The 27,325-nt window shown below is 38.4% G+C and overlaps 1 protein-coding gene across 2 annotated transcripts in view; it reads right to left on the reverse strand.

Annotated features, from left to right (window-relative positions):
- Positions 1–27,325, reverse strand: part of GNAL (G protein subunit alpha L) — a 202,848-nt gene that overhangs the window by 102,311 nt on the left and 73,212 nt on the right. The window contains exons 1-4 of one of the 2 annotated variants that reach the window (XM_005514032.4): positions 25,683–26,409; positions 25,337–25,409; positions 24,429–24,483; positions 24,126–24,245 (exon numbers count right to left, since the gene is read on the reverse strand). In XM_005514032.4, the coding sequence (XP_005514089.2) occupies positions 24,126–24,245; positions 24,429–24,483; positions 25,337–25,409; positions 25,683–25,821 (387 nt within the window). In that variant the 5' untranslated portion in view covers positions 25,822–26,409. Of the gene's footprint in view, positions 1–24,125; positions 24,246–24,428; positions 24,484–25,336; positions 25,410–25,682; positions 26,410–27,325 lie in introns of those variants that run through there. The other variant, XM_065053105.1, reaches the window with a different exon arrangement.

Below are 27,325 nucleotides of genomic sequence, written 5' to 3' on the forward strand. Positions count from 1 at the left end.
TTCTTAACCATTACAACTCTAAAACAGGTCCCTTTTTTTTTTCTTTAAAAAAAAATGCGTATCAATCAGGAGGAACTTACACACACACAGCCTAATGGTCACCACCATAACTTGGGAGTAATGTAAAATACTCCAAAGTTCCAAACTTGTAACCATCTTGCTGAACCTTTAATCGTCTGTAGGGGATAGGGGCAATGAAGTAACCAGATCAGTACCCACGAGATGTGTTGATTCCATTCACTAGCAATCTACTCTGTTCAGAAGCCCACAAACTTTCTGACAGACAGCAGTCCTTGTACGTGGGCTTTCTTGGATATATTGCTGTATTTGTTTTCTTTTCTCCAAACTCCACTGACAATTTACCACGGAGAAAATGTGAAATCACCCCTATGGAGGAATAAGAAAATAAAACATCCCACTGAGGAACAGTAGCTCATTGAGAAAGTCTCTGGATGACTAAAAACTACCACTGATCTGGATCCTAATTCAAGTAAAACCCAAAACTTCTGCTGCAGGCAAAAACCTGCTATCCCGATTTAAGGAGTTTTGTTGGATTTTCCCATAGGTGCTAACATAGTAGAAGGAGAGAGTTTCTGCCTACCAGGAGGATTCCCATGCAAACAGAGCCCAGACACGTCCCACTTTCTTCTCACAGAACTGGTCACCCTTCTGTAATCTCCTTAAGTCATCTGGTGTCTCACTGGGGAAGCGCTATCTAGGACAAAGAAATCCGTAGGGATGCTGGCAAGAGTGGAAAGTGAATCTTGTGACCAAGCACACCGGGGCTGGGGCTGCTCAGGAAAATGCTAATGAAATGGAAGAGCTCTATTTTTAATGGGGGAGCAGGAAAGAGGAAGAAAAGTGGCAGGAGGACCAGACCTCCCTTAGTGGGGAGGGAAAGGAAGAGAGAGAGGAAGGAAGAAATGCACTTCTCTTCACGCATACACGGGTCAATAACTAAACACGTAACAATGAAGTTTAAATTTAAACAACAAGGTATTTTTTCAACAATGCTCCTGTATATGATAGTTCCTAACGACAACCTTTCTTTGGTGATGCTGGAAGGGATCCAAGATATTTCAGGCAGAAGTTGAGTCTTCAGGTAAGTAGATTAACTTTTACGTAGTATGTAAGATTTTCCAGACAATGTGTGGATTGGAAAAAGGCTTCTGTCAACATCCACGTTTCTCAGGAAGTGGAATAAAAATAGTCAAGAGGCCGTAGCAACTAAACGGAGTCCCGGAAAGTGAGCATTAGGGTTCCAAAATAAAAATAAGGAATACTGTTTGGAAAGCATTTTAATGGGAGAATTATAGAAATTTATAAAATGGAATGTATTTTCTTGTACTGCAATCATACTACTGCCTGAGCCTGCATGATACAATGTATTTTACAATGTTCTGAATCCCTGCAATCTTAAGCATAGATTAATAAAGTACATCAGGATATACTTACAAACTATTTAGGCAGCTTAGCAGTTCAACCAGCCCTGCTGACAGGGGAACAGGAGGGGGGAAAGGCCTTTATTATTCACTCAGTGGACTGAAGAAAAGAGACTGTATGAGCTAGAAGGATCACCATTAAGGGATTAGTAAGGACAGGCAAAATTTTTTTAAGCCACCTGCTTGCTTGTAGCCTTTTCCTGAAGGACTTTTAAACTCTACATTTTAAAGTCTGTTTATCTTAATGTATTTTGTATAGATTACTCTAAGATCATACTAAGGAAGATGACAGTCTTTCAACCTACCTATTTTCAACTCTGCTAAACTGAGACTACTGCAATGGGGTTTTGTTGACTAGGTGGATATGTAAATCCATTTCCACGTTTTGTGAAATAGTTCTACACCACAAAAAATAATGCTACAAATAATCATCACTTACTGTTGATAAAGACAGGTAAAAAGCATACTTTTCCTTTTCCTATCTCTTACTTCAAATCAAATTTCAGTGTCCACCCTGAAAAACTAAACTTAAAACAAACACATGAAATATCTAAGGGATTTTGGTTAAGTTAGTAACAGTACTGAACAAAAAAAGAATTTTAGCTGCTATTTTCAGATTTTCTCACATTTTTAATCAATATTTTCACTTTTGTAACTAAACTGAACATTTTTTAGAATAAGATTGGCTTTTTCCCATAAGAAACTTAAGATTATGCTGTGAAAATCAAAATTATACCTGCAGCTTTTAATGAAGAGCTGTCATGTTTGAAGAAAACATACCTACAAACTATCTAGCTATGAACGGAACAATCTCATCTCAAAATTCATTAAGTGTTCAGTAATCTGAAAAGCACCACATTGCTCGTGTCTTATCTGCAGCAGGCAAAAGCAGAGCTCTGTTGTAATTCACTGAACCTCAGCGATATCACGTTACACTTATATTTGTGAAACAGCTATTTACTTTCACATACAAAAGAGTGATCTAATACTAGTAAATGAAAAAAAAAAACGTTATTAATGGAGTAATTCAGACATCAAAACAAGTTTGTAAAGACTGTTCAATATACTAATATCAAACTGTCAGTTCCATGCAGGACAGAAGTTTTAAAGCGTTCCTACTGTCAGGAACTCGCTTTCAGTAAATTCCTCTCCAGCAACAACAACTTTCCCCTGCTTTTAATAGCACAGTGTGAAAATGATGGCTGTGCGACCCTGTATTCCGTACCACTCACAATCATGTCAACCAGACCAGGACAATGTTGAATTAATACTATATGAAACAGATCTATGACAGTTTATCCTTTCTTGGATGAAAATGGAGCACAGGTGTGCTGGGGTATATTGGTTGGCTCCTGATGCCACTAGAGTCACGGACAGCTTTGTCACTGGCCTTCCATCTAAAAGACATGAATGGATGAACTGCACATCAGCTGAATAATTGTTCAAATAATAACCTGATGCATGTCTGTTTAGCCGTTAAGCTCTGCCTAATTTAGAACAGCTCTTGAAGGTTATTTTTGTTTTAATATACTGTTAGATCTCATGTTTTCCATATTTTGTAGTAACAACTTTCCACAACAGCTATCCTCTTTCCTTGTTACATTCATTTTATGAACCACAAGCAAAAGGGACACTGGGTATTTCTAACTAGCAGCAAACACTTCAACTGAACATTTTATGCAGATGTCCATGTCAAGAACTATCTTTTTCTGGGCTTAATGACATGTAGTTAAAATAATAAACCTGGAATTGTAATGTAAGTTGCTCTATGTTCTACATAATATATGTTAATATATGTTTAAAAGGGATACGGAATTAAAATGTAGTAATTAATGGATTTTTAGAACTAGTTAAGAATGGTGTAATTTCTCTATTTTAGAAGTTATTATTTTCTTTAGTGAACTGCGTTCCAAAGGTGCTTCACTATTGATGAGACCTTAGAATAGAAGCAGTCACTCTAAATCTCACTGGCACTAGTGATGCTGAACACCAGCCCCAAACCATGAGCTGTTCTCGAGAAAATCATACTCTTTATGGTGAAGATACTGCAGTTTTAAGACAGGATCTTTAGATAAGGTATAGAATGTAAAATATCTTCTTCCACAGTATGCTCTGGAAAAGTACCTTCCTGGGAAAAAAAACAGTTATAAAAAGTTTTTATAGTTATAAACTATTCTCCCTCAAATTAGCCATGTAAAATTTGAATTTGTAAGTACTTCTGAAAATCAGTATTGCACACTGTATGCAAATAGAAGGACAGAAATCAAGATGTGTTATGCTTGACTGAAGCCGGCTGGCAGCAAAGTTCATTAAAAAAAGGAAAGGGCTGAAATGAAAGCATAACTAGTCGATGCAAACATCTCACAAGTTGTTGAAAGGAGCAAAGATATACATGAACAAAAATGACACAACACCCACTTCTATACAGGACACTATTTACAAGACACTGTTCACCTGGCCAAGGACAGGCCCAGGTAGCAACACCCTGGGGTAATGCTGCACTTGACATCCTGCACCTGAGCCCAACGTCCCACCGATCGGTTCACAAGAATTCCTTCACATAGACTTCTTATCAGCAGTAGATTTTCCATTCTCCTTGAGAAGGAAAAATATGCAGCACTCCATGGTTCTTAAAACATATACTGTATCCAAGGAGAAAGGTTATCTGCAGTCATTAGCATAAAATGTAAATGTTACATTTAAATTCCACTTGTAACCTAACTTGTTAAACTGTTTACTGTCTCCCTCGCTTGGTTTCCTAAGAAAAGCAGACCTATGCTGTCATTATCACCTGTCCAACAATCAACCCATCCATGCCTTCTACTGAACTATGCAACATACTGGCCAGTTCCAACCAAATGCCACAAAAAGGTAGAGGGCTCAAAGTCTAAGCAGAACATCATTGGCTGGAGGAAAAGAGTCGGCTCAACACTTCATTACTGAAGGTAAGTTTTAGTGTGACCTCAAAAAGTTACCTGGTATTGCTGGATTAGTTGCTGACTGACACACACAGTCCGACCAGCCAGTCAGCACATATTCACCAAAAGGTGCCTCTTGCCCAGCTGGGACTACCCTGAGGAAAAAATCAAGCAATAGGAGACCTAAAGGAGAAATGGGCTATTTATTGTTACTGGAGAAGTAGGTTGGGCATCTACAATACATCCACAGGCAACCAGAATTTATTATTAGTTCCATTACTTATGGAACAAGTTACAGTTTACCAGAGTGAGAACAACACTGAAGAGCTCCTGGTGAAGATCCAAAAGCACATTACACCAGGCACATACCCCATTCTGCTTCAGCTAAGGAGAAAGGCAGGAGAAGGAATGGAAGAAACATGACTAAGTTACTTGTTGGAATCACAGAAGAGATCAGTGCTAACTGCAAAAACATGTCTCTTTTTCCAACTGGGGATTCTTTATTGAGTCAAACTGTAGCTGAAATGCTAGTACTAGGTACCAAGGGTGGCAATATAAAATTATGTTAGCTCATTTGTATCATGTTAATAAACAGCTATATTGAGTGACCCTTTAATATTATATAATGATATAACATAATACTATGTAAAACTTGCAGAACACTTCCCCCAAATGCAAGAAACATTTATGATGACCACCAGCATAATAATTCCATACAACAAATTTAAGATACAAACGACGGCTTTGCTAGCAGCTTCAGCAAACTCAGAACACTAACTCTTTGGGATGGCCATTTAACAGAGGCTTCTGTAATCAAAGACAAAAATACCATGGCAGTCCAAAATAAAGTCAAAATTAGATTTAAATAGGTTTTCTAAACCAAAGTATCCACCAGAGATATACTAGACTTACTGCTATACTATGAAATGCTTTAAAACCGCTTCCATAGCAGCAAACATTTACAAACTTGAGGAAATGTTCCCATCCCATGAAAACAAGGCTTTGTTTAGAAGGTGTTTGTTTCAAGAGTCCAGAATACAACATTCATTTCCAGCTTACCCTCAAAAGTCAGTTCATACAGGTAACCAGAAATAGTCAGAAGTTAAAACTTAGTAGAATCCTAACATACACGATCTGCTACCATCACATTCTGCCAGTCACTAAAATTTTCAAGATATGTGGCAAGCGAAGAACAAAAGGGTCAAAATAGGGCAATGATAGAGAAAAAAAGCTGTTTAATATACAGAGTAGAATAGCTAATGATCTTGAAGTCTAGAACTGCGTTTACAGGAAAGTTAAAGCCGTAAGTTACTCAGTTCCATATTAAATTTAAGGGCATCAGACCACAGTAGATTTTTTTTTTTTTAGTGTTTTCTTTTTGACACACAAGGTGTAAAACAGTATTCCTAAAATTCTTCTACTAGACAAGTGTAATTTCTTGTGCATGACTGGCTCTGGGAATTTGGGTGTTATTTTTTTCTAGTATGATTGCCTGCTGTTTGTCTGCTATTAAGCTCTTTATTATTTTTTAAACACATTTTGATACATTTACATCAACATGGGCTCTGCTTCCAGCTCCTAAATGACCTGCAGTGCAATCTAGCAGAGCGTGTGCTGTACAAAATTCTTCAGTATCCACAGGAACAGTTACCAACTGGTGTGAACTTCCTTCCCTAAAGAGCTTGTTTTGAATAACAAAGTACTCCAGGGGGAAATACATTATCTTGTCTAATCAAATGTTCAAGCGAGGTTCATTTCATTCCAGGGTTTTACTATGTGCTGTGGAAACGTGTGTGACACTGACCTTTAATCAAACCCCAACCTTAAAGGAAGACAGTAAAAGCTTAGTAGGCAGACTGCACATGAGTTTAAAGCTACATTACATGGCTTAAAGAATTTATCAAAATCTCCTATATTTTAGGCAACGTGTTCTCTAAGATATTTGCTTTCAGGTAATATGTATAAAATTATTTTTGTAAGCATCACTAGTTATTTGTTCTTACTTTGTACAGTCAGCTTTAAAATACAGATGTTAAGAATGCCACCTGACATACAGTTTGTACTATCAACTTGCTTCCTTTTATCCAAGTGTATTTGTTCAGTGTCTTTTGATTAGCTAAAAATGTTCCACACTGAGAAATATGTACTTTAGACAGAAAACAATTCAAAGGGGCAGCATCACATACATGCAGGGCAAAAGTTCATTTTTCACGTCAGAGAGCTTGTGTCAGGTAAAAATATAACTCGGGCTCTCGTGATGTCTCCCCAGGTGGCATGAAGCAGAAACAGCCCGGTCATACCCAACAAGCCTCCTGCTGAGAAGACACCTCTGGGGAAGTCTACTGCCCAGGTCCCACCAGGGAAGGAAAAGCCAAGTCTAGGAGAAGGAGGAAAGAAGAGGAAACCAAGGGAGATATTGGGGCGTCTTCTTCAGCATCCCCTTTCCTTCACCTCGCCTATCCCACAGCAGATGTCCCTGGACGGGACAAGGGGGGATCAAGCAGGCCCATGGAGGGCTGGGACAACAGAGAAGGGAAGCCTTGCTGGCACTGTGAAAAGCACTAATAAAGAATGTTCTGATGAATAGTTCAAGTGTGCAGTGCTGATTATGTGTATCCATGAAAAAAAAAATTCCTACATAATTCCTGTGGTTAGATAGATATTGGTATAAATGCTTTTGCCACTTCTTTCTGACAATAAATGACCCTACAAATACAAACACTATAACAAACAACATCTCAAAACCTGGTGTAATAGTCAGGTGTCACTATACTTTTGCTCTACTGGCCAAATGCTTATTTTTATAGTCAAGACTTCACACATGCACATAAATTATAAAAGTCTTGGTAAATCAGAATAAATCCATTAAACTCCAAAAAAAAACCAAACTGTTTTTTTTTGCAACTGATGCAAACAGTTGTGTTACATCCCTTGAACATTCTCTGCTTGTAAAATGAAGAGGCACAAGTTTAAGGCGGACAAGCTTTCCAATAAACCAAAGCTGTATCTTTTAAAACGTCTACATTAAAAAAAAAAAATAATTCTTAATGATTCAGTTCTAAGTTTTATTCTGTTTGTTCTTGACATATTTTTGACACCCACTCATGTAAATGGGAAAATAAACCAGTTATTTCTCTTTCTCTGTTACTGTTAATTTTCAGTTCTAGTTGGCTGCAGTGGTTAATTCTAAATTGGCTGGGTTTAAAACACCTTTTCTGTCTACAACTCTGCAAATCTTACTGGAAACTAATTCTGATCTTAAAAAATAAAAATAATAACAAAATCTGCTGGAATTAAATTTTGAGTTAAATGTCATTTCTTTTTTGGGTACTTATTTTGAAGAAAAAAGCAACAATATCGGATCCTTTTGATATATCATTATACCAATTTTGAACACATTATTTATATTTTAGATAATTTGTGTTTTAGACACAGATGGAGGGTAATTTTATTCTGGTCTAAAGATGCTTTTTTTTTTTTTTTTTTTTTCAAACAAACGTGGTGACAAACACGCTCATGCCAATATTTTACTTCACATAACTACAAAAATAGTGAACTTCCTTTCCCCGTGTCTCTTTACATGTTTAGGAAACATCACGGGGACATTTTCCTTGTGATAACAGATCATTCCGATTGTACAGAAGTGAACATGGAAACTAAGGTAAAGACTGGCAGTAATACAATTAAAAACAAATTACGAATGCTGCTAGATGCAGAGAGGCATTCAGCTTGCCTCCACACAGTACTTGTTATTCAAGTATTCAGCTAAGATGGTGTCCATGTTTTTGTACAGATGGATATATTCTTTTTTCCTTTTTTTTTTCTTCCCAGGTAATGTAAATCCAGGTTGAAACACCAGAAAGACGTTTAATTTCATCATCTTTTTTCCCTCCATGAGAAAAGATATGAAATCATTTAATGCTTGAGCTAATACAGGCACAGATACTAGAGGCTGTATTGTAACGTTTTTAGAAGGAGTTGAAAAGTTCAACTGAAAAGCTTCACTGGACTTCATGAAGACTAAACATTAGAGCATATCCTATTTGCTCTCGATTCGTCTCCTAAACAACACAATTTAGCTTAGCTAAATTCTGAATTGACCCTCAGGCTTTTAAAATGTATACATTAGACACAAGTGCGTCTCTCCAATAGCACCTTATAGCTTGTGAAAATGCAGGAGTTTCACTGCTGAATATATGTAAAATGGCCTGGTTTTAAACTGCTATTGAGAGCGATTTCCCCTCTAGCCAGCCACAGATGATCTTGGATTAGGAGGTAACAGTTTATAGAAGGACAGGATGACAGAAATGGGTTGGTGGTTCTCTTTTTGTAGAAGCCCCTCCAAGCGTACCGAAATAAAACCATCACATTCTGGCAAGAAAGGCAATGTCTTCTCTCACACTTGTGGCGTTCAACTGGAAAAACTAAATAATGGCTAACAGGGGAATCTTACCAGCACATAAAGCAAAACTTTCATCTGAACAACAGCTACGAGAATTTCTTTTTAGCTAATCTATTTAAAAATGAATCAGTGTAGTGCTGATTGGGATATGTCGGAAAGTAATTTTCTGGAAATGACTTAAACCTTAACTTGGGAAGGCCTGCGTAGGGCGACACCAGAGGTCTTGCTAGCCCACTACACTTTTTCCATCCATGGATGCCCAGTGGCTTTCATTCTGACTATAATCTGTGACTGTAGCTACAGGGGTGGAGGAAGTAAGCCTGCTTGTTTGGATAGCCATCACCTTCACATTATGTTCTACTGCTTGTTCCCATCTCCGCTTTCTTCTTCCTCATTTTGTGTCACCCGCCCTCGGTTAAAACCACGGAAATGATCTGCACTAAAAATAGCCTTTCCCTCCACCTCATTTGGTCAGGCCAAACAAACAGCTTTACCAGGACACAGCTGAGGGCACATAAAAATGGGATAGCAGAGTGGATAGTGAGGGGGGAGGGCTGGAGGAAGAGGAGGATGACGGCTTAGCCTGACAGTGCTGCTGGAGCAAATGCACGTGAAACTACACAGCAAGCACTCCTTAGTGTGCGCTCTCCGAGCAGTAACCCAATTCAAAGGCTGATGATGTGCTTAAAATATAAAACCTGGAGAGAAAAATATTTGATGTGGGGAAAAGAAAACGGTATCATATGCAAATAAGCACCTCCAAAAAGTAAATGAATCAGAATGTCATTTGGCCAGCAAAATGCCCTCCAGTTGTGAAACCCACTCATCAGGTCCCAACAAGAACCCACCCTTAACAACACTGGAATAACCTGCCCAGAAATAGTCTGCACTGACACAACTCAGCCAGCCCATACGTACAGCAGAGTGTGCTCAGAGCAAAGGTGCTCTCTTGCTAGAAGCAAATACCTGGAATTCCCCCAGCAGTCAAGCTGTCAAGACTCAGGATTCTCTCCTCATTACATCCTCAAACTCCATAAAACAGTCCTTCATAAACTGATTAGCAAACATTTTGTTTTAAATTTCCCTCTCGGTGACTGGGAGCACGCAAAGCAATATGTTCTTAGAAAAAAATAACACCTAATTATCCTATTTGCAAAGATTTGTTGTTGTTTGTATTTCAGAAAGGGAAAAACAAAATGAAAACTTTGATTTACTCCATACTTTTTATCTCTGTATTTCCCTCAGGATTCAAAACCCTAAAATTTAGGTATACTGCATGTTCATATCTATCATGTAAGCATGGATCAGGAATGGTATTAGCACGACATCTGGCTGTACTTAAAATATAAGAAATGCACCGCCCCTAGTGATTGCAGAACCAAAAAAAAAGAAAGATATGCCTTTCAATGTGATCATCCTTTAAGTCCACAACATTGCAAGATGCAATTCAGCACTATTTCCCCTTAAATCTACTCCATCATGAAAGAAGGAACTACTCCTAATGGGAAAACAAAATGAGAGGTGCTTCTCCTTTCTACAGAATTTGCTACTGTGAGCAAGAGAACTAACAATACCCGATTTTTATGATCTGGCTCCATAGCTCCTCAAACTTCCCACGAGCAAAATCACCAGCTTTACCATGACTCTCAAGCCTCTCTAACAAAGAGAAATCCACAACACGCATCTCCAAAGAGCCTGCCGACTACCAACCAATGGCACCTGCGTGGGACTCCGACGTGCACTTCCATGCTGCCACCGCTAGGACCTGTCACCAACACTTCAAAGCTACTCACCTGTCATCCTTCACCTGGAGAACTTTCCCTCTAATGCCACAAACCTGAGATACAACTTGTTTTATTCTACAAATCCTGTTCTCATTTCCATGTGCTCAAGGGCCTACAGCCATCAGCTTATGAACTAGACTTTTCACCCCACTGTTAGACACCAGCTGTCCTCGCTCTTGAATAGATTAGAACCTTATACAGAAATAGAAAAAGTCTTACATTTAAATGCATGTATGTACATCAGTGCATACATGTGTAAAAACAAACACTCCCACTTGCTGTTTTTAATTCAAAGTACCTGAAGGCATGTTCTCTGCTCCTTTGAGCTCTTAGAGAGAATACTCCTGACAGCATTACTTCCCCCAACCATATTTCTGTGCTTTTAGGAGCAAAAATGTTAGGCCTTGTCTGATTAGCAGATGTGGATAATTCTCCACCAGAAGAACAGAATCATCTGCATCTTGCCAGGATTTAGATTTAAAACAATCAATTCATGGACACGCAAGATAGTTTTGCGTACTCTATATTAACATAGTCCAGAAGACTGTCTGAATAGCACCCTGGAAGAACGTGGATTATTTAAGAGAAATTATGATGTCTGTTTACATGATAAGGCCACAACAAGTCAGGCAGATAACTAATGCAGCCTCCAGATTAATCTGAGACATGATTACAGAAGCTTTAGTTTTGGAAAAGAAGTCCCAGAGGCTTTCAACCAACACGCCCACAGGACCTTTGTGAACAGAAAGAAGAGTGGCAAATGTGAAAGACCAACTGACAGGAGCTTGTCTCTTCCAAAGTCTTCCAGATTTCGAGAAGCTTTCCACTTGAGCTTGAGGTGATTCATGTCACTGAAAATACAGTCTTAAATGCACGAAACTGGGCAGTCATATCTCAGTGTATGCTTAAACTTGATCGTGATTAAGGATTGTGATCCTTCAACTCGCTGTTGTAGAATATCCTGAACATGTGGACTACCATGCAACACAGCAGAAAAGAATTCTCTCCTCAAATCCATTTCCATTCTCACACAAGAACATATAATTAAAGTTTTTTCAATACTAAAAATTGTATTCAGCTCCTTTTCCCCTTCAACTCAGAGTGTTCTCTTTCCAAGAATAAACATACCCAGTTTTCTGAGTCTCCTCTTACTCTTCATGCTCTCCTCTGGATTTCATTTGTCTACTTTTTTTAAGTTCAGTTTCCAAAACTAGACACAATAGCCCAGCTGAGGACCCACCAGTGCCAAAGAGAACTGCATAATTACTTCATGTCTTTCTGTAGAGCAGCCTTGTTAATGCATCCCAGAATGAGTTAACTCATTGTTTGTGGTCCATTACTACAACAAAGAATTTTTCCTGCACTACAAGCAGTTTTTTTTGCATCTTGTATCCTCTTCCATCCCTGTTCCTAGAGACTTCGTTTGCTCCCGCGAGGCAGCCACAAGGGTTCTAAATTCTCTGAACTGTTAAAAAAGCCAAGAAGTGGAAGGGAATGGAGCTATTCTCTTTGAAGGGTACCAGTCACAATTGATAGAGAAAATATGAGGAACAGCGACAGAGGTTTAAAAATTAAGAAAAGCCAATAAATAAAAATTAACAGTAAAAAGACGCCTTCTTTAGTAGCCACTCCTTACTATTTCTGCTCCTTTAATCATAATCTACAACTCTTTTTTTCCCACAAACCACAAGTGCTGAATCATGTAAGACCTAAACTGACATAAAAACAACAAAATTCTGCTACTTGCAGCATTTCCCCCAGGGAGATCAAGAAGTTCAAAACATTTTCTCTCAGTGACACGCAGCATTCGGAAAAGCAAGGGGAAAAAAAAAGTGCTATTTTGGTATTTTTAAACATTTTATTTCTCTAATGAGAAGAGCTCCAAACAATGGTCTTCTTTTCTGCTAAATCAGTCAAATGCTAACGAATGATTAAGGAACGATAAGCAGATTTGAAAGCACAAATGTCCTTCGTGGTACTGTAAACACTGCCTCTCCAAAATCAGGCTGAAGACCAATTTCTTTTCCATTTTAAGAACAAAAATAAAGTGTGTTCTCCTTCTGCACAGAAGAAAATATTAGTCACGGTAGATAATTTAAAACATGCTTTTTCATAAGGCATGCATGGCAGCATAGCAAATAAGACGTCATTACACATGAAAGAATTAAAAAAAAATTGAATGCAATGAATTTTTTGAACAAACTAGTCAATATGTTTGACAGATCTGAAAATACCAGAGAATAAGGATAATTGCCATTAATAGTACCCCTTGGGTTCTTCTAATGGTGGCACAGAGACCTTAAAGCATATTCCTCTTACTTGCAACTGTGTTCAGTTCTCTTAGAATTATTAAATAATCTACTATAATTCTATAAAGATATCAACTTAAGTGTCCAAAAAAAAGCAAAACAATTTTAGAAATTTTTAGAAAAAGACTAGAGAATGAAAAAGAAAACACAATGCTACTGTATCAACCTGTAACATACCTACACCTTGAATACTGTGTGCAGTTCTGTCCTCTCATTGCAAACAGGGTCTAGTAAAACTACAGGACAGGTGGGAGGGCAACAAGAATAAGCAAAGATACAGAATAAGCCCTGTGAGAGAACCAGTCTAATAGACACTTTAAGCAAAATTATAAATATTGGGGGACATGACACGATACGCAATGAGAAGGGCAAGGTACAAAAGATGAAATATTTCTAATAGACAAACTAGGGAAGACCAGTGGGTAGCAGGCTTGGAGGGGGGGCGGAAATCAATCAAGTGGTACTTCCTCATACAATACAAACTGCAGAACTCACTGACGTAAGTAAAAGTTCACAGAGGCTGGAGAAGAAGGAAAAAAAATTGTGGAAGAAAAGTCCACCAAAGTTATTAAATACAGAAATACTACTCCCAGTCAAAAAATACCTCAGCAATAAATCTGTGGAGACCAGGACAATCAACGTGGGAAACATGGCTACGTGCTTGCCCCATTCTTAAACTCCTTTTCAAGTTTCACTATCAGCCATGGGCAAAGGTAAGATTTGGTGCTAAATGAACCTGTGTCTGAGCTGGTACAATTTTCTTATGGTCTCTTATGGTACATTATCTAAGATTCTTTGTGTGAAACCCTTCCTTCTGCACAGAAAGTTATGCTGGTGCAGCCTACTGCTCAGGGAGCCTTTTAAAGATATTATTATTAAAAAAACACAATATGAAAATGAATCACAGTGATTATTGAAAAGACCTACTGTTCACAGCTTAATAGCATCCAGAGAACTGTCACTTATCTGAAAAGGATTTTGCTTATTTCAAGTTTTGTGCCAATCTGTAACCTACACAACTTTTCCCACCCCCAAGAAAATCCATAAAAGTGTTCAACGACCTCCCAAATATAAATTTAACAGGGAGAAATTATTGGCTTGCTATGTTTTTCAATTGAAACTAGTGCTGATTTTGATATTAATATCACTGCATAACCGGAAGCTGAGCTGCAGGAATGCTGTGCTAGCAGTACATTAACAATGCATTTAGGTCCACATACATTATACATTTGCATATATTTCCATTTGCAAGATTAGACCCCAGGGAATACACGTTTTTAGGATGTCTTCTGAATTTATGGAACATTATACTTCTTGCTAGGTTCCCATTCATCAGTGAGAAGAATCAAACCCTGCTCTGTAGAACCAAAGGCCAGGGAGCAAATCTAATTCTTTATTTCTTCAAAATACAGTGAAAATCCTCTGTTGTTTGAATGGATGGCTTTCAGAAACGTTAAGGGCCATCTTCCTCTACTGATGTGATTTTTGACCTGTAGATTCCTTTTTTAATTACAATTTCTGACTTACGTATTTCTTGACTAATCACTCTTTTGGTCCATCATATGCCCACACTGTTGCTAGTTAGTTATCTTGTTTAGTTTGCTGTTGTTAAAATCTAAAGAGAAATCCAGTAGGTAACAACAATGATGAGAAATGATAATTCTAGGGTTGGAAAATAAAAGTTCTACTGCTCAATTAAAAGTACATTATCTTGTTAAATATGCAAGTCTGCTCTTCTCAAAAGGAACGGGCAACACTGACACCCTGAGAAGGAAGGAGAAGCTAAAGTTCAAGTTAAGGAATACCTGCCTGCCAGAAAGCATATTCTCACTTAAACATTTAAGGCTCCAGATGCTGCCATGAAGCCTCACTCTTCTGCGCTACCTGCTGGGAATCTGATAATTAATGGGAATCTGATAATTAATGACACAGTTCCAGCAGCAAGCGGAGATACCCGACCTCTTCCTCTAACCCGTGACTAAGCAGAAGTGACCGTACTTTCATTGCATAGGTTTTTTTCATCTACATTTCTCCTCTGCCTTTGCCTTTTGCTCGGGGTCGGGAACTCCTTGAGGCACAGGGGCTGCACCAAAGGCTCTCTGGAGCTGAGTGACACCCAGGTCCCGTGGTCACCTGCAGGTCTGCAGGCATGGGGTAGGTAGTCATCTGTACAGAGGGAAGTGAGGATATACTTTCCCCTCTTTCACTTAACCATTCTCTGCCTTTACTTGTTTTCCAACCTGACAGCTCTTAAATTTGATATTATTTAGCTCCTATGAAAGAAAGTCTGTGGGCGTATGTTAAGAAAAGAATGATCTGCACAGCTTTGTCACTTAACATCCTATGGAAGTGAGGGTGGACGTGATCAAAAAGCGTTCACCAAATTAAGAGAGATAAGAGGGCTCGCATATCTTTAGCCTATTTTATCTTGCTAAACAATTTCACAGTTGAAAACAGTGGGATAATTATTTGCATTAAAATATGTTTAAGACCAACTGACAGCAATAAGAAAACTCAAATGGAACGAATTGGCAGAAGTGTCAGAAAACGTTTACTTTAAAAAGATTTAAAAGGCAAAGTTCATCTCTAACGTCGACATAACAGACAAAAATTCCAATATTCATCTTGCCTAAGGGTAAATATCCTTTCAAAACATCCAGCATAGGTTTTTAAAACAAATACTAGCAGATTAATTACAAAAGTGCACTTTATACCAACCAAAATTAATCTACTGATTTAAAGCAAGAAACCATAATCTGCATGCTTCAAGTAATATCTGGAATGCTTACAGCCAGAGGTAGCTCTGTTCCAAGAAATTATTGCAAGAGTTTCCAAAGTAGAAGACAATATAAACTTAAAACCGTGTTGTACAAATTACGTTCTCCTCCTGACTCCTTTTAAGAGAAGGTCCTAGAATTTGACTACAACACTTGAATTTAATCTCTTTTAGCTACAGAAAAGCAAATTAAATTAAATAGGTGGCAGAAAAAAAACCATAAACATTTTATGGAAACTTTTAGCAGTTAACTGCAAATGTACATTGTTCTTGCTTTTCATCTGCTTTAGAGTCCTATTTACATTTAAAGAGCTTCTTAGATACAAAGGGGGGAAAAAAAATTGTTCATACTACTTTTTGGTTTAAAACTTATTTACTTCACTGTATGCAAGGTATACAGGCATTCTTCTGTTCACAGGGTTTAGTTTGTTCACTCTTCCTCAGCTCAGGTTGCTACCTTCTGCAAACAAAATATCCTGTCTGTTGATGCAGACTATACTGAACATTAAAAAAGGTAATCCGCTATTGACAATAAGTACACGCGATGGATGAAGCTATGGAGGTGATGAAAAAAACAAAAGCAAAGATCTAAGCTGGCAACGCCCAATACTGTTTCAGAAACACGAGTTAAAATCTCATCATACGCTGGAGAAAGGGGACTCAGCTCTTGGCTGTCGTACAGGTGAATGCTCACGTCTATGAAAGTCTCAATAATGACACTTCAACTATTTGAGTAGGTGATATCCCCTGTTCCATAGGTCTCCACTGGCACCAGTGACAATATGCATGCATATGATGATTTATCCCTCATCTGTCCATTTTTATCGCAGCCACTGAAGTAAAAACAAAAGATTCTCCCTGACTAGTAAACACATTACTTTTACAGAGCACTCAAAAATGGCAAAAGCAGTATGCCAACCTGCTATCTTTGGCTTAAGAGATTAAAATAATTAATTGGTAATGAGGACAATTGTGAAACATACTCTGCTATGTTTACCTTTTCTCTGGCTGTGATGGAAAATCTGTTTTCGTGTAGTTTATAAATAATGACAATTCATTAAATATTTCACTACCCTTCCTCTGAAAACTGCCACTTGTAAAACTCTGAAATGTCATAATCCTCAGACTAATTGGACAGCGTGTCCTCATTAAAAGTGCGGTTACCCTTTGCATGTATTTACATTTGCTTTCATTATAATTCAGTTTGATTTACACATGAGAGAACAAACAAGTGAAGTTCTTGCAAACGCTCTTAAGTGCATGTTAAGTCTTAATAAACTACACACTGATTCGTAATGAAATCTTCTGGAGATTTCACTGCAGCTCAAAGTGCTAAAAATTGCCAGAATTTATTTCCTGTTTCTTCCTTGAAGGAAGCCGAGGAATCAGTATCAGTTTGTTACCCTGGCCAGGCCACGACACCTCTGCCAGGCACCAGCCCAGTGACCCACGTTATTCCTTCAGCTGATATTGTGGCTCCTACCGCCTGGGCTGGAGTGGGACGACTGCCACCTGCACATCACAGAATCGCTTCGGGGACACACCTGAGCAGCAGCCAGGAGTTTGCACAGGAATACAAAACAACAGCCCCCCCAAAGCAACCCGAGTAGAAAATAAATCAGCGTGCTTCACAGACCTGTGGCCACCACAAAGGTAACGATGGCACAGGCTTTAACGTATCGCTTCCACCTTTCTTTAGTTTAAAATTAGGGTATACACTGAAAAATACCTGAAGAACAAAAATACTCTAAAGCTCATAAATGACCCTGTAATACATTTTTGTCTCTGTGAGGAAAATCAGTCACTCCCACTTAAAATGATAATTCAAGTTATTATTATTCCCGCTGCCATCAAATCAAATATCCAAATTTAGATGTAAAAATATTTTTATCCTTGTAAAGTGCAATAGAAGTATATAAAGTTTTCAGCTAAAATTGTAGCAAAAAAGAATGTGGCATTTATTATTAATTTATAGTATTTGACTGGATGCTGGCTTGACTTTCAAAAAACCTCCAACTAATTTGTATTCGTAGGTACAAAACTTGAAGTAATATCAGTAAATGTCAACAATTTTGGAGATAAAAGAAGTAACTTAAGTTTTAGTTAGCAGTAATAATAAATTATGTCTTTCCACTTTCACAGTGAAAGTCTGTGTTGTGCGATGATAATAAATAAGGCAGGCTGGATAATGTGTGAATACCACCCCGCTATCCGGGAAATCCGACTCACAATATAAGTTAGAAAACATTCAATTTGGTGTTACTATGATGATGTAATATTGAATGTAACACTGCACTTGATTCATAATCAGCATTGTTCATAAGACTTTCTCAAATAATTGTCTTTTCAAACTGAAATTCATGTGATTATTTATTTATAATTGGTATCAACTGTTAACAGTAGTGGTGCAGTGAATCTGGAACAAGGGGAGGAAGAAATATGCTATTATACTTTTATTAAATGGAGTAGTGTTTTACTGAAGCAAAAATCTTAGTTTATTTTTATGCCTGAACGTAAGCAACTCCTTCATCCTAAAGCAAACACCCCCCAAACACAAACTGCGTATTTCAAGCAAGAAATCCTGAGCCTCGGAAAAAAGCCATGCTCCACATAAACCACTTCCATTTTAGAGACCCAGTTGTGTTTTCAGTAAAATCAGAGTATTTATTAAAGAAGCAAAATCAAGAAACTGAAGAATATTCGTGTAGAATTCTATATTCTTACAGTTCCAGTATGTATTATCAAGATGAGAAGTAGTTTTGTTTTGTTTTCAAAAATTGCCCTTTGCTTGTTTATGGTATGATCCCAATTCTAGCTTTATATTTTTGAAGCTACACAGACAACGTAACAACTGATTATTTGTGAGAGCACTACTGGATTGACTGATCCATCAACAGCAAACTTACTGCTTACAAGGAATAAGAACAACACAACATGTAATGCAGAAATATATTATTGATCTCATTCGCAAAATGTTTCGCATTTTGTACTTCAACTAATCAGGACATTAAGGACTCGGCTTGCTGATTTAATGAAAAGCAGACACATGCTACATCAGTATGTAAACAGGTATTTCATACGGAAGGAAAGGCATTGCTGGGCATCAGCAGAATCCGCTCTTAACATGAAAAGAGCTCAACTTCAGTTTCTGCTGTTAATTAGTAGTTAGTGTACAGCACAAAAATGAGTGCTATCACAATAAAGAAATTTCACCTGTCACCTAATTGCTGCTTCTCCCCAATATCCACTACTTTTCAGCACCATTCCTATTGACAATTTTAACCTGTGTGTGAAGACTAAAGAGTTGCCAAAAACATCCGCATTTGCAGCATTTTCAGCTGTTCTCCTCTGACAGCCGCCTTCATTAGTTTTTCAAATGTTATTAATTCAGGGTAGTAATAATGTTGTTGGACCTACACAATCTAATCATTATCCCGCCTTCCAGATCCTTTTCCACATTTGGGAAAGAAGAACAAATTAAGAACTACCAGTGTACCATCTTAGACCACAAAAAAAGGCAAATGACTTAATGTTTTGAAGTCTAATTGATTTTTAAAAGTTAATTTTGACTTGACACTGTAGTAATGTGAAATATCATGATCACAGATAATTATAAAAGCTTGTGGCTGTTTTTTCTACCTAAAATGGTAAATGAAACCCTAAAGTAAAAAACTAGATAGAAAAGAAAAACCAAGTGAAGCTGCTGGAGTGGCAATATTTACCGTGTTCTCTCTTTTATGATATTTTCATGTAAAATACAGTATATTTTCACACTCCTGAGAAACATGGAAATACTGCGAGTTATCTGAATATCGAAAAATGTAAGATGATGCTCTTTTGTAACTCCTTTGGGCCACATCAAGTAGAGGGAAACTTAAACACATTGTGGTCAAACAGGATATTAAAGTCACAGCATTAACTACACAACCCAAACAAGTTTAACTGTGTATGGACTGCATTTATCATGCTTTTAATCTTTTATTTAAGTATTTATTTAGGATAAAGATTTTTTTTACAGCCCAGTGATACATTTCACTTGAGGAATGTTTCCAGTTACTTCAAACACTGAGACACACACCGTGAGAACCAGCCATCACCAGGCATCAACGCCAGTTCCAATTTGAATACCAGGTCTAATAAATATTTGAAATGCCTAAAAAAAAAGTCTATGTAACTTCAAATTCTGACCAAAAATATTTTTCTTTCTTTCCTGTGTCTTTATATGACTAATATAAAGTCCTGATTTTTCAGAAGAAAGTGTGGAGGAAAATCCAAGTCATCACATTGAACTCAAACTGCAATATACGAAAACGCAGAGCAAACCAGATTAATCTAAACAGTTTTCCTGTTGTCAATACCCACGTTAACATTTCACTTTTAAGAGCTAAACAAAAGAGCTTGTCTGATTAATAAAACAGCTTTTTAAGTTGTTTTTAAAGCTCACGTTCTAAAATCAGCACAAGGGACTACATTTGTACGATTCACTGTTTTATGAAGGTTCAACAAATCAACTTTGCCTCTCTAAAACATTCTTAGGAAAGGAAAATGAATCTTTTGAAAACCCTCCCTGCTACTCAAAGCCTGGGTGAAGTGTTTACATGTTCCCAATCAAGAAAATGATTGACTTTCACTGGTAACTGGTTTGCATAACTACACACTTGACTGGAGAATTTGGTGGCAGCTCACTGACTACCCGCTATAGACCAACACAGCTGATCAGATGAGCTTGACCCAAGACAAATATTATGGAAAACAACTTAATTTGACTACATTTTTGGCGAAGACAAAGGGGAAAGGACTTACGAACCAAGCAGCTTTGTAGTGCCTACAACATTCAAATACTTTAATAAAGGCAACTGGACTTGAGTAAACACGCGCTTACATAATACACCATGTTTTTCCACAGCTACCAGCATAATATGCCCTTAATATGTTCACTCTGATTCACAAAGGACAAAATAAATCCCCATCAATAAAGGATTAAAAACGGCACAGGTCAATTCCTGTTAATTTTAGCAAATATCAATCAATGCTTTGCCAAAAATAATAAAAAAATCCTTTTCGATACAGCGTGCATGCTTCCTTTTCAGTTTTAAAGCTTTTCTGCTGATTCCACCCCTGAATACAGAGCTAAGATAATGCCTAAACTAGTTATCAGATGAAAATTTATCTTGATTCAAGACTTTGAGGAAGAAACTACAGTGGATCCTCGCCTTCCCCATATTTATTAACTCTGCAAAAACTCTAGCCTTAAATCTTATGACTAACACAATGAGACTGCATCAGTCACCTAGGAAATTTTTTGTAAAAATGGTACAATTTTTTATTAAAAAGAAATGAAAGGCAATACAGAAATCATAGAAGAAATCAAGAAACCTTTCATTTTGTTTTATATCAACTAGTTAAACTAGCTAAAGGTAGCTAAATTAGCTAAACTAGCTAAAGGTAGCATAACTAAACCAAATTGAAGAATTTTTTTAAAGTAAGCAGAACTATGGGGGGAGGAGGGGGCACTCCAGAGACTATTAAAGGACTGTTAAAAGGCTGTAAAGAGAAAACCATTTGTTTTAAAATTTGTATCACTACTACGTAAGATGTTCTGCTTACATTTTGTAGAGAGCTATACAATTAAAAAAAAAAAAATAATCAAACAAAAATTCAAAATACATTTTTGAGCCTAAATGTGAATCCCATCCCTACTGAAGTTCTTGGAATTTCAGTCATAAATTGCAATTAGGAGTACTGTTTCACCCTCAGGACACCAGTATTTTCAAATCCACTTATTTTACAGGAAAATCTTCACAATTCAATGTGTGTTAGTTAATTTTTATGCAATTTAAGAATGCATACCCAAGTATACTCACTATGTCACAAATATATTTAAATTAGTGCCTCATGAGTGTTGGTGATATTGTGCCATCAGTGAACTTGTTGCATCAGCTATCTCTCTTTAAAGACTCATGATACAGTGCAGTCATTTTCCCACATTTTGCATCCAATGTGTATGAAATGTATCTTCAACTAAAATACATTGATTTTTACAAAGATTATATAGTTAATGCCATCCAAAAAAATAACACATCTGTACTTCAAATATGAAAATATGTACTTCAAATATTGCATCGCTAATGGTTCTGTCTTTTGCAGCTCATCATCATCCATATTGTTAAAACCCCTAAAATTCCCTCTTCCCTCATTCAAAGGAAGAAGGGTAACCTTTGTCACATTTTAAAATATGCCAAAATTTACCCCAGATACAACACCAAAGCACTGCCTATGTAGGCATTTTTTCCTTTATAACTGTTTTTAAGTATGGATGACAGAACCGCAAGTCCTGAATGTCTTCTACTAGATAGTGTTTGGTTTCTCTGGCTCAGAAGGTCTTATTCCACATATTGCTATTAAAAAGAGAATCAGTAATGCTTAGCAAAGGATGCATAACTGATTACTATCCAAGTATTTATTTTTATATTTGTCCTTATCCAAAAATATTAAATGGGTCAAAAGTTATTTCAGTTGGTAAAGTAATTTTACTTTAAGTTATCATTGACTGAAACTGGAGTGTAGAATCAATAGAATCAAGCCCTGAAGCACAACGGCACTTTTTTTTTCCTTTCTCAAATCTGTCTTGCTCATACATCTTCCTGGAGAGAAATAACATACTAGCACTGCCCCCCCCACCCCAAGTAGCCAGACTGTACATTTTCCAAATATTAAAGCTATTAATTGAGCAGAGAAGAAAACAGGAGGGAAAATACGAAGGTGACACAAATATATTTCTTTCTAAACTAACACTACATTTTTCTTATTTTTTTAAGCTTTCGAGCTTTTTATTTAACACTATTTCAAACAACGTGATAGTATTTTCAGAAATCCCACTTAATTAGAAAAACAGTAATTGAGGTTTTATTTTAAAATAAAATGGACTCTGAATCAAAATTCCAAATGAATTATTACTTGTTTAACAGTACACTGGTTCCTATTCTTTTTCCCCTCCAAGAAGAATAAGTTTTCCCCTCTATAAAATATAACACAGTGAGTCAAATTTGACTACATACAGTCAGCTTCTATGAAAAGGGAAATTTTGTAAACAATTAAAAAAATTAAAAATATCTGCAGCCCCATGAAAAGTCCACTTTAGTTTTCTTTTAACCTAGAAACTCAAAAAAACCAGATATATTAAACCCTTTTTTTTACCCAAATATATAAGGGTCAAAACTGATGCAAAATACCCCACATAAAATGAGCAACAAATGCCTCAGAACTGCAACACCTGTGTAAGACAAATATTTCATGTCAAACTCACATTCCATTTCTAAAAAGAGTTTATCATTTTCACCAACTTACATCTACCAATTGAGCAATTATGCAATATGTGGGTGTACCTTGCAGTTGTTTTCTTAACATCTGCATTCTGTGTTAAATTCTAACTGTACAAGATGTCTGATACTTCTTCTTTGTCTTGAACCTTCAAAGTAGTAGGTTTACCAGAGGCAAAAACACACACCAGAGAATATGAGTCATATAATAAAGAAACGACTCTTCCCCTTCTCCCTATTCTACTTTGAAGCTATAACAACCTAAAGACACTCGACTGTAAATGGCTTCTTTGGTAATGCTGATAGCATGAACAACTTCCAATCTTTTAGCCAATGAATGAAGCCTTTTTTTAGTCCCTTATCCATAATAAATTGCTTTCGATATCACTTAAAGGCAAATTAAAAATTACGCTACTGCAAAGATAAAATTCCTTATAATATTCAGAATTTCTATGCACTTGCTTCATGTCATACATAATACATAAAACATTTCTATGCATGTTCCTATAAATAATAACATACAGTCTAAAATCCTAAAATATAAGATGCCTATGCAAATTAACCTGAAAGGTATATCTCATTTGTCTACAAAAGAGTAGCCTCTATATAGAAACCCTTAGTTTTATAATTATTCCATATCAAAAGAGGACAACATGTAAAAACAAGTAAACCACTGCTCACACCAGCCACAATAAATACATAAGGAAGCAAACCACCTTACTCGACCACCAGTCACATGAGTTTTCACTCTGAAGTGCAGTTAAGTATGGAAAACACCACCAGGGCCACTCTATCCCTTTATATCCTTTTCTGTAGATAGATTGTAACTCCTTGGACTGACAACCTGCATCTAATTCCACGTAGGAAACCAGCTTTCAACAAAGTCTTACTTAAAATGTCAATATGCAGATCAGAAATTTTGATAAGAAGAACTAAATGCAGAAAAAAGCATTTACAAACAGCAGCAAATGAATCAGTAACAACAAAACCTTGCACCACTAAAACAGGTGCAACGGCTACAGCCTTGTAAGGAACTTAACCTAGTGGTAATGCTGGTATAAGCACTTCTCATGCCCATCTTCCAAAAAGTATCAAAACCCCAACATCTCAGTAAATTGAAGTGAAACAACACATTGCCTCTTGAAGCAGAGTAAATCAGTGGTTTCTATTCTTACCTGTGTATAGTCAAAGTCAGAAAGAGGAGCTATACTCTTGATGTAGTCCATTCGAAATTGGTTTTCTGGGTTGGCCAATGGAACTGGGGGTATTAAAGTGCTCATAGCTGAAACTATAGTCTAGAATTGGATAAAACAAAAACAAACACATTAATCTGGATTAATGCAGGCTACAGGATCAATAGAAGATAATCCAATCTGATCAGCAAAATGGGATTTCTCTCAGCACAATCTTGGAGAGCACAATCCTTATTATTTCCAGTAGACCCAAGCATTTAAGAACAGTATAAAGTGTGTTCTTACCACAATGGCATCTTTAACATTTTTCCGAATATCCAGTATTTTCTGTTTCTTTTCTCTGCATTAAAAACAGAAATATTAACACTTCGATTTTTTTCTTCCAAAGCAGTTCAGTCAGTTGCATTTGATTTTTTTTTTTTCACTGATCGCTTGTTTATCTGCTCTTCAATCATTACAACATACTAACTAAAAAGAGCAGCAAGACAAATATATTTTCCCCTTATCCCTTTTCTGGTTGAGTATGAAGAGCAACGCACATTCATCCCTGGTATTCTTTTAAAATCAGACAATCATTGCCACATACATCTGCAAAGCCTCCCCGATAGAACTGGAAGTCATTCTTTCATTTCTATAGCATGCTGTAAACATGCTCTAAATTAACAATACACAGTTGAAAGCCAACGTTTATCTGAAATTAACACTATGGATTAATAATAATTTCTGGCGAAGAGTTCTTCAGAGAGAAAATGATGTAGCCTCTGAAAACAGAATGATTTCTAACAAACATGCAAAATTAGTTTCAGTTTTACACTAACGCAAATACCGGAAAAACAGAAGCCACTGTCATCTTGAATATGACTTGACATGTATTTTTATATTACAGACAGATGCAATATTTAGTTATTTGCTTCTATGTAAAAAGTAGTCGCCATGTTGTTGCTACACAAGGGCCTGTCAAGCGCTGCAGTAGCAACAGTGTAAAATACAGTAAAGGGGCCAGAAGGAGAAAATGCAAATATACAGTAGCAGTAATTTCCTTATTCTCGCTCCCCTTCCTCCCCTCCCTCCCCCAAAACGCAGCGTCAAGCCACCGAAACACAGGGGATGAAAGGAGAAATTTCCTAGCCCACTGTGCATTAACCTGTTTCCAGCATTTAAAAAACAACTCACAAAGCATCAATAATTCTTACTCTGAATTAAATCCATTGACATGTAGGATTCTCATTTGTTTCACAATAGTGCTTTTTCCTGACTCACCAGCCCCTAAAAGAGAGAGAAGGAAAGGGAGAACATTATGATACACGGTTCAGGCTGTGGGGTTTGAGTTTGGCTGCCTTTTTTTTTGGGACACGGCAGCATCTCCCACCTCGGGCAGCATTTCTCTATGTATGCATCCATGTGGCTCAGGCGCCGAGCTCAACCCGTGGACGTCTCACATATTGCTCCACACAACAAGCTACATTTTCCATACCTCATCCACACACACCATCTCCCCTCCTGCCCCCGGCCCCCACCTCTGTCCCCTTCCGCCCTTACCCAGCAGGAGCAAGCGGTGTGTCGCTTTATAAGCCAGCCTCTCCTTCTGCAACTGCTTCTCTATTTTTTTGTTGGCTTCTCGCTGCGCTTTCTCATCAATACGCTGATCCTCCGTTTTGCTGTTGCCCAAACACCCCATAGCCGCTGCTTAGGATGGATGTCAAATCGTTGCCTTTACAGATTTAATATTTACAAGGCGAAGGAGGGGGAGGGGGGGTGGGGGGGAAGCAGAAGACAAGTCTTTATATCCGTGTGTCCCTGCGACGGTTTCTCTTCCTCCTCTTCTTCCCCCCCGGCTTGTTCACATAAAATGGTCTCTAGCCGCTTTCTGATCGAAACCGAGCTGGTTCGCTCGCTCCCCGGCAGCGATGCGGAGCGCAGGCGGCAGAGGTACCCGTGCCCCGGCAGGGAGGGGGTGGGGGGGAGAAATCTGTGCAAAAATGCCTAACATGCAACGAGAGGGAGAGGAGGGCTCCTCCTGGAAACCAGCCGGGTGCCGCTCTCCGCTCTCCCTCCCCACCGCGCACACAATCCCTATATTTCTCTGTAAAGGTCTATTTTTGTCTTCCTAACTCAGCACTGCCTCTTTCTGCGAGAGCAGGAAACAGCCCAGCTACCAGACCCTCCGCGCAGGGAAGCCGAAGGAGAAAGGTAAAAGCCGGACCGATCTACCTGGATCCCACGGGGCCGCGGCTCCGCGGGGCCCGCGCCTCCCGCCCTGCCCTCCCCCCCGGGCCGCCCCGCACCGCGCCCCGGCCCCGCCGCGCACGGCAGCCCCGGCCCCGGCGCCCCGACAGCGCCGCTGCCGCGAAAACCTGGAGCTGGCACCGCCGCGCCGGGACCCGCGGCCTCCGGGCCCAGCTGCTCCCCCAGCCCTGGATTTGGGGGTAAGGGACTGCGGGTCACGGCAGCCTGGGATCGACGGGGGGGTTCCCACCGATCCTTCCTCGGCGGTAGTGGAAGAGGCTGGCTAGCACCAGAGCAAGGTTTGGCACTCTCGGGGCTGAAATCCCCGGCTGCCACAGGTGATGGCTGCCATCCTGCCTGGCCTCGGGGAGAACAACCGGGAGCCCGCCGGTGCCAGCGGGGCGGGAAGGTGGCGAGAGCCTGCCCGGAGGGCACGCTGCCCACCCTCAGAAAGGCGTACATATGTACACCTATACAAAACGCACACATATGTAAACAGCATGTGTTGACTTGCTAATAAACAAAGTGTCCCTTTCTGCAAGTTGTCACAGCAGCACACAGGTGTTTGGTCCCCCCCCACCCTCCCCTTTGAATATTCCAAGCTGTATCAGCTGAATGAAAAAACAAAGCTCTCCCAAAAGCCCACAATACTGTTTAATCCAAGCATAGGTGCTAATACCACCACCACCAATCTCTAAAGACAAGAAACCACATTTCTTGCTTCGTTTACCTCCATTTTAGGTCCTGAAATGAAGCATCTATCTAGACAACATCATAGGTATTCCTTGCTTCCAAATCTCCTCTCACCCTGCAAACTGGCATTTCAGCATAAAAATGGCAGTACAGCATCTGGCCCTTCCTAAACTCCCACTGCACACAAACTACCTGCACTACTCCAATATGATCCACAACTGACTGCAGCACAAGAGCACTGAAGAACAATGGACACAACACCT

This window comes from Columba livia, chromosome 2, assembly GCF_036013475.1.
Source record: "Columba livia isolate bColLiv1 breed racing homer chromosome 2, bColLiv1.pat.W.v2, whole genome shotgun sequence".
Classification (NCBI taxonomy): domain Eukaryota; kingdom Metazoa; phylum Chordata; class Aves; order Columbiformes; family Columbidae; genus Columba; species Columba livia.